We start from the raw sequence: 8,630 nt of genomic DNA on the forward strand, positions 1-8,630 counted from the left end.
ATTCTGCATGAAGATGGATGCAAAAATCTTCTACAAATAACTAGGAAACCAAATTCAATAGCACATAAATCTTTATCATCTGGGATTTATCCCTGGAATGCAAGAATGGTTCAACATCAACAAATCAATGTGATACATCACATTAACAGAATGAAGGATAAAAATCACATGATCATCACAATAGATGCAAAAACTTTTTGATAAAATTCAATACCCTTTCATGAAAAAAACACTTTTAACAAACTAGGTATAGAAGAAATTGGCCTCAACATAATAAAGGCCATATATGAAAGGCCCACAGCTAACATCATACTCAATGATGAAAACTTGGAAGATTTTCCTCTAAGATGAGGAAAAAGGCAAGGATGCATGCTTTAGATACTTGTATTCTACATAGGACTGGACCTCTTAGAGAAATTAGGCAGGAAAAAAATAAATAAAAGGCATCAAAATTGGATAGAAAAAAGTAAAATTATCTGTTTGTAGATGATATGATTTAATAAATGGAAAATTCTAAAGACTCCACATGTACACACTCTCCCTCCCCCTCTCTCCCTCTCCCTCTCTCTCTCTCTCTCTCACACACACTCACACGCACACACACACACACACACACACACACACACACACTCACAGACACACATGCACACATACACTGTTAAAACTAATAAATTCAGTAAAGCTACAGGAGACAAAGTCCTACCTTCTCCATAAGACTCGGTAGGAAATACAAGCAGGAGAGTAGGAGGAGAATAAATCTGCAGAATTTGTTTCCCTGGCTCCCTCCTTATGGGTTCACTGAGGGATTACTAATGACAGCTCCCATCAGGTCACACTTTCCACACTGCCCTTTCTGTCTCAGGTTTTTGATAACTGCTCTTTCTCCTCCCTACCTTTAGGCCTTACAGGAAAATATCTCCCTGTTCACAATAATCCTGAGGTCCTGATCTTTCCCTTATGATTTCCCTACAGCCTTCTCTCACTTTTGTAAAAATCCCGCTTATTGAACTGCTTCAGATTGTCCAAATGATATGTGTTTCTTGCCAGTAGCCTGATTACTCTACCTCACGTGCACATTCAACTCATCAATAAATGCTGTAATTTCCATTTTCAAAGTATATTCCAAAGCTAACCAATTTTCACCACCTACACTATCCACACCCTGGTTTAAGCCACCTTAACTTCTCACCTGCATTACAGCAACAGTTGGGTACTTCTGCTCTCTCTTCCCACACCATTGTATTTTGACAGCAACCAGTACCATCTTTAAAAAGTAAGTAAGATAATGCCATTACCCTGCTCATGAGCTTCTAAACAGTTTCCAGTACACACACAGAATAAAATAAATATTAAAATTCCTTATGACAAACAACAAAGCTCTGTTCAGTTGGCCTTTGCTTCTTTTTGTCCCATTGCTGACACTGTCCCTAATGCTTACTTACTTATATTGTTTCAGTCACAGTGGCCTCCTTGAGATTCCGTGAGCATTCATATTTTGCTACTTTATTTATTTTTGTACTACTATCTTAAAGCATTTGTACTCGATATCATTCTACAGAGAACGTTATTATCTTAGATATTTGCATGCTCCATTTCTCTTTTCATCCAGCCTTCTACTTAAATGTCATCCCATTAAAAAAAAAAAAGACTTTCCTTGAACACACTAACTAAAATAACAACTTGCAGTCTATATCTACTTACACAACTTTATGTCTGTCCATAATATTCATCACGGCCTCATATGATGTATGTATGTATTGACTTGTCTATTGTCCTTTTTTGCCACTATATTACACACTCCATGAGTGAAGGGATTACCCCTTTTTATTCAGCCCTTGTAATAACAGGACCCAGAACATTACATTGTGCATAGAAGTTCTAATAGATTTTTGGTGAATCAATGGGAGTGAAAATAAACTAAATGGATTAATTAAATTAAAAGCAAACTTATGGGGCGCCTGGGTGGCGCAGTCGGTTAAGCGTCCGACTTCAGCCAGGTCACGATCTCGCGGTCCCGGAGTTCGAGCCCCGCGTCAGGCTCTGGGCTGATGGCTCGGAGCCTGGAGCCTGTTTCCGATTCTGTGTCTCCCTCTCTCTCTGCCCCTCCCCCGTTCATGCTCTGTCTCTCTCTGTCCCAAAAATAAATAAACGTTGAAAAAAAAATTAAAAAAAAAAAAAGCAAACTTAAAAGAAAGCTTAAATGGAAAGCCAATTCATAGTCAAAGTTTGCTTAATGAGCATGTAGAAAAAAAAGTCAGATTAATACAATAGCATCAGGCTAAAACAACCTGATTCGACCTCTAACACTTGAACTGTTCCTTGTAATGGGGGACAAAGACATTTCCTAGACCAATTAATAAAGATTCCTCCCATGGATAATGCCAGGATCGGATTACTAGGGTTTGATGCTCTAGTTTTCCTGTTTTTGTGCCCCATGGTCAGGCAAGAGACCTTCTTAATGAACATTATCTCTTAAAAAAAAAAACAACAAAAACCTCCTATGCAATACATCAAACTTAGAAAAGGATATATAAATGTATATGCCAGACAATAAGTAATAAAAGGAATAACAACAAGCCATAAATATTACCAAGAATTTTTGAAGTTCCCTCTCTACCAGATTTTAACTTCTTCCTCTCCTGTAAAGGTAATATTTATCCTGAAGTTTGAGTCAATTATTTTCTTGCCTTTTAAAATAGTTTAATTAATAGGAAAACTATAAAGATCTGCACAAAAATGAAATTATTGACTATTCTTTCACTTGTGTTTCCACTCATCATTCTAAGATTCATCCATGATGATGTATTTGTTCATTAATCTTCACCTTTGTACATTATACCATTAATAGGAATATATGCCTATTTATTTATGCATGTTTCTCTTGATGGGCTTTTGGGTGGTTTCCTGGTTGTTGTGCTACTCTTTACAAACTGCTCTGAATATTCTTTTACGTGTCTTTCCATTACTACCACCTTGGAACCATTCTCTTTCTTTAGGAGACTTTATACTTCTATGTTTAATCAATTTTGCATTGATCTTGCAATTACTCTGAGGGAAATCTTGTTTTCCTCATTCCGGCATTCTTAGTCAGCAGTTTACTGTAGTCCTTTGAAAATTTACTGACATTACCTTAGATAATTCACTTGGAGAGGCTCTGAACTTAACACGGCCTTGCCAATTAACTGTCTCTGAGGAGCTGTTTTCTTTTCCTAAAAGCCCCCTAAGAAGTCTCTGAAATATTTGAGGAGATGTTTAAAATATTTCGATAGTTCTGACATCACAAAACAATTTTTTTCTTTCATTAAATTGTGTTGATATTCCTTAACTATCCTAGATCGAATTAACTCAAAATAAATATATAGTCTCTGGTGAAAAAAGAAAAAAATTGTGCTTCTGTCTCACAGTGGAGAAGCCGTTACTCATTTCAATGTCTACTTTAGATTGACCAGTTGATTTCGTCCTTGATTACATTGTTGGACTAAATTACTCTTCTCACTAAGAAAGTCTGCCAGATGTGACAAATAAAAATACAGGACACAGTTAAATTTGCATTTCAGATAAAAAAACAATGAGTATCTTTTGGTAGATGTATGTCCAATGCGGTATTTGGGATCTACCCATACTAAAAAGTATTTTTAACTCTAAAATGCAATCAACTAGGAAATGTTTATTTTATTTATGCCATTTCTACCAATTAGAGCTGTCAAGTTTTCCGTAAAGCTGTTTGATTTGCTGGAGATATTTTGTGTACGTCATAAACTGACCAGCCGTGTGGACCTTGGCAATCTTTGACTGTGTTTGCCTATTTCTTCATTTCATACTGTACGTTCTCTTCAAGCAAAGCACTGAGAGTCTTAGAGTAACTGTTCTGCCTAAGGTTTATCATTTTTGCTGATAATTCTCTAAGAATGTTTTTCAAAGTGCAACATGTTTCCGTCTTCAAAAGAACAGAACGTACTGGGCGAGACAGCTGTGGGGTTGGGGCTGAAGGTCCGGAAAAGGCTGAGCAGTCCTGAGATACCGCGATATTAGACAGTATGAAGTGTCTTCTGAACCTCGTCAGCTCCCATACTTCCAAAGGCTTCAGCCGGATAATCGCCCCCCCTCCCACTTTGGCCTGTGGCGGTGCTGGCGTTGGCATCTCCGCCCGAGGCCTCGAGACTTTGGCCCGGCCGGCCGAAGCAGCCCTGCTCTCTTCCTCGGACTTTTGGGACTTTTAACCTCTCCAGACCGGCTGCAGTCATCATCTTTCAAGATGTCTGATAACGGGGGCTGCACAGATGGCCTGCAAGACTCAGAGAGAGGCCTGCTCAATAGCCCTGAGGAGCGGTCTGAGGTAGACGCCAGCGGGGAGACATTTTCCGACCCTGCGCTGAGCTTGAATGTGATCGGAGATGGTGGCGTCCCCAGCCCAGAAAGTCAAGGCACTGGTGCAGAAAGTTCAAGTGAAGATATCAACTTGGAAAGCACGGTAGATTCCGACCGATTCTTCATCTGTGAGGAAAACCTACTCCAGTCGGACCCAGAAGAGGGTTCGCTAGGAGAGGACGAACACGAGGACCAGGGAGAGGAAGAAGCGGCGGGAGAACGGCCCCAGGTACTGTGCCCTGAAGCTCACCCTGATCGGTGTTTATCCGCTGAGGATCAGGCCCTGGAGGACTGGGTGTCCTCCGAAACCTCTGCCTTGCCCCGCCCTCGCTGGCAAGCCCTTTCTGCTCTCCGCCAGCGGCAGCTGGGTTCCAGTGCCCGCTTTGTATATGAGGCCTGTGGGGCAAGGGCCTTTGTGCAGCGTTTCCACCTGTTCTCTCAGCTTCAAGGCCATAATGGTTGTGTCAATACGGTGCACTTTAACCAGCGTGGCACCTGGCTGGCCAGTAGCAGCGATGATCTGAGAGTGATAGTGTGGGATTGGGTGCGTGAGCAGCCAGTGCTCGAGTTTGCGAGTGGCCACAAAAATAATGTCTTTCAAGCCAAGTTCCTACCCAATTGTGGTGATTCCACCCTGGCCACGTGTGGCCGTGACGGGCAGATACGCATAGCGGAGCTATCTGCCATACCACACTGCAAGAATACTAAGCGTGTGGCCCAGCACAGGGGAGCCTCCCACAAGTTGGCCCTGGTGCCAGACTCCCCTTTTGAGTTCCTCAGTTCAGGCGAAGACGCAGTTGTTTTTGCCATTGACCTCAGACAAGACCGCCCGGCTTCCAGAGTGGTGGTAACCAAGGAGAGGGAGAAGAGAGTGGGGCTGTATACAATATACGTGAATCCTGCCAATACTTACCAGTTTGCAGTGGGTGGAAGAGATCAGTTTGTAAGAATTTATGACCAGAGGAAAATTGACAACAACGAGAACAATGGAGTACTCAAGAAATTCTGTCCTCATCACCTAGTCAGCTGTGATTGCAAAGTAAGCATCACCTGCCTGGTGTACAGCCACGATGGCACAGAGCTCCTGGCCAGTTATAATGATGAAGATATTTATCTCTTCAACTCCTCGGAAGGAGACGGAGCCCAGTACGTTAAGAGATACAAGGGGCACAGAAATAATGCCACAATCAAAGGTGTCAATTTCTATGGCCCCAGAAGTGAGTTTGTGGTGAGCGGCAGTGATTGCGGCCACATCTTCCTCTGGGAGAAATCATCCTGCCAGATTGTTCAGTTCATGGAAGGGGACAGGGGAGGCACCATAAACTGTCTTCAGCCCCATCCTTACCTACCTGTGATGGCGACCAGTGGCCTAGATCATGATGCCAAGATCTGGGCACCCACAGCTAAAGCTACCAATGACCTGGTTGGCTTAAAGTATACAATGAAGAGGAACAAGCAAGAACGAGACGAAGATCGCCTGCACCACACTGACCTGTTTGATAGCCACATGCTTTGGTTCCTGATGCGTCACCTGACACAGAGAGGTCTTCACCAGCACTGGGGAGCTCCTGGAGCTGAAGTCATGGATGCAGAGTCAGATATGTCTTCCAGTAGCTCCAATTCATCTGAGGAGGAAGAGAACCAAGACCATGTGCAGTGCCTGCCATCCTGAAGGCCTCATGCCTGTTCCAGCTAGATAATGTCTCCGTAGGCTAGACTTTAAGTTTAAAATTGAGTTCAACTAATAAATTTTCCTCTTGTCTTCTATTTTCCATAATAAAAACTTTCTCTTCTATCTCTTTACATTCTTCCTCCTCCATTCCTTTCCTCTCACTTGGTTTCTTTACTCCTCCCTCTTTACCCATTATATCTCTGCATAAGAAAATATGTAAGTTTTTTTTTGCCTCTTTTCCTATGTTTTCTTATGGCTAATCTCTTATAACTGACTTCTAAAGGTTCCTAATAATGGTTAAAAATAATTAATAGCTTTATTGAATCTTTCTTCTTATTTCTAGTTAAAAATAATGAATAGCTTTATTGAATCTATCCTCTTATTTCTGACATTCTGAAAACTATCACCTTTTTTTTCATATTTAGCAGTTTAAGGTTAATTTCTTCAGTTGAATTGAAAATTTCAGAAATGTGTTTATTCTTTGGAAGTAAAGTAAAATAAAGCAAACCATGGTCCTGTTCCTTTAATGCAGACACTTGGCCATACACAAACACCCATGCATACACACACACAGACTCTGTCACAGAAAAGGACAAGGGGAGAAAACGTGCACAGGTAAATTCCTAACAAGATAATTCATGCTTCTGGAATAAACATTTGGGGTTATTAACATTTTCTGAATCCCTATGTTAATATTGATTAATTTGAGCAGACAAGGTTGGTAAAACTTAAACTTAATCACATGGCATTGTTTACTCTGCACTCTCAATTCTCTTGAAGTTACAGGGCTGAGAACTCCCACAGGATTGCCTTCCAGGAAATCCTCTTGGGGCAACCATCTGTAAGATACCAGCCAGAAATATAAGGATTCCTAATATTTGAGAATATATATTTGAACTGACTTTAAGAGCAACTTAATGTTGCAAAAAAGAGTTTATCCTTACAGATATAAACTGTTTGATACCATTGGAAGAAAAATCCCATTAGACATCCATGAATTGCTAAAAATTCTCTTCACCTGCTTGTACGAGGTTACATTGCTTTTAAAAATATTTTGTTTTAAGCCTTATTTAATGTAAATTTTGGGTGCTGGATGTTCAGTTACTGTTCAATAATAATATTCATTTTTGTTTTACACCAGTAATTTGTGTAAGTTACCCCCAACACTCCTTCTTTCCTTTGATAATACTCCTTAAAGTGGATATTATCTCTGGACCCTTGAGAATAGGTTGAGACATTTACATAATGAAATTAGACTTTGGAATGGAAAGTAACTTGGCCAAAATTCCTGTTCACTGAGATTCAAAGTCAGGAACAACTGCCTTGGGATCTGGGAAGCTGGGGCAGCCCCTACCAAGCTCTGCTGTAAGGAAAGAACCTTAAAAGTCCTCAAAGAACCTAATGAGTCTGAACTAAGCACTGTGGTTTAAAACAGGATATAAAGAAACAAAATTATAAACTAGTTTATATATTTGGGGCAAACCCTGCACAATTGGGTAGGATTAATACTAGCAACAACATCAACAAAATATTGAAAAACACTTGGAATTTCTAGTGACCTTGAGTGGCAGTGAGAACAATGGCAAGAGCAGATTAATTATCCAGGGTTTTTTTTTTTCCACTTCCTGTTGGAAGCAGTTCTGTGGGTGGGAGTGGTGAGGCAGTGCGGGGAGGGGGGTGTGGGAAGGGAGTACTGGTGTGGGGGGGTGCAGGGTGGCGGGAGATGGGTGCAGGGGAGCCTGGTACTGGGAACTGAAACTTTCTTCAGAGTTCCCTGCATCATTCGGAGATTTTTGTGCTACATGAGACATTTGAAGAGAGATTTGGAAGGCAAAGGTAAAGTAGTAGTTATATATTTTTTTTATGCTCAGAAAGTAGAGGTAGGGGCACATTGTCACTGATCTGCTGGCTTACCTTACCATGAGGCAGCTGCAGGGCCCACAGCTATACCAGCCTGCCTTGTATCTTCCTTTAGCTTCATCAGTTCCACAATAAAGAGTGCCCACTTCTGCAGGGCACTCACTCATCCAAGTTGGAGGTTTGGAGACAGTGAAGGATCAATACACGGGTTCCAGTCTGTCCTTGTGAGTTCCAGCTACTCTGCTTGGATTCCAGTCTGTCCTTGCTTCCCTCCACTTCACATCCATCTCTTCTTCCAGAATGCTGTACTGACTTTAGGCTCCATCACCTGAACCAGACAAAAACGTTATGAAGGCTACTTAACCAGCTCCCACAATTACACACTATGAGGTCTCTATTATATAAGTCACGTGTTAACTTGTGTATCACTCTCCCCCCTACCCCCAGTGTTTCTGTTTCTCTTTTGGAATTGTGATGGGCGCATCCACCCCCACCTGCTTTGGACTTGAGTAAGTCTCCAGATTACTTAAACAATTTGCCATTTGGAGGAAGTCCTCTAAAGAGGTTGGATTTGAGTAAGATAGATGATAGATACATAGATAGATAATAGGGACTCAAATAATTTATTTGAAAAATAAAGTTATGATTATAGGTGAAAACCAAGCAGGTAAAGTAAGTCCTAGAAAAGAGAAGTAATTGATATACTTTTAATTTATGCAAATCCTGGTCC

At 41.1% G+C, this 8,630-nt stretch overlaps 1 protein-coding gene across 1 annotated transcript; it reads left to right on the forward strand.

The window, feature by feature from the left end:
* The first annotated feature begins 4,060 nt into the window (after window positions 1-4,060).
* LOC125157391 (DDB1- and CUL4-associated factor 8-like) lies at window positions 4,061-6,458 on the forward strand. The gene has a single exon (XM_047844060.1). The coding sequence runs from the start codon at window positions 4,256-4,258 to the stop codon at window positions 6,038-6,040; it is 1,785 nt and encodes a 594-aa protein (XP_047700016.1). The 5' UTR covers window positions 4,061-4,255; the 3' UTR covers window positions 6,041-6,458.
* The last annotated feature ends 2,172 nt before the right edge of the window (window positions 6,459-8,630 follow it).

Source organism: Prionailurus viverrinus, chromosome X (genome assembly GCF_022837055.1).
Source record: "Prionailurus viverrinus isolate Anna chromosome X, UM_Priviv_1.0, whole genome shotgun sequence".
Taxonomy (NCBI): Eukaryota; Metazoa; Chordata; class Mammalia; order Carnivora; family Felidae; genus Prionailurus; species Prionailurus viverrinus.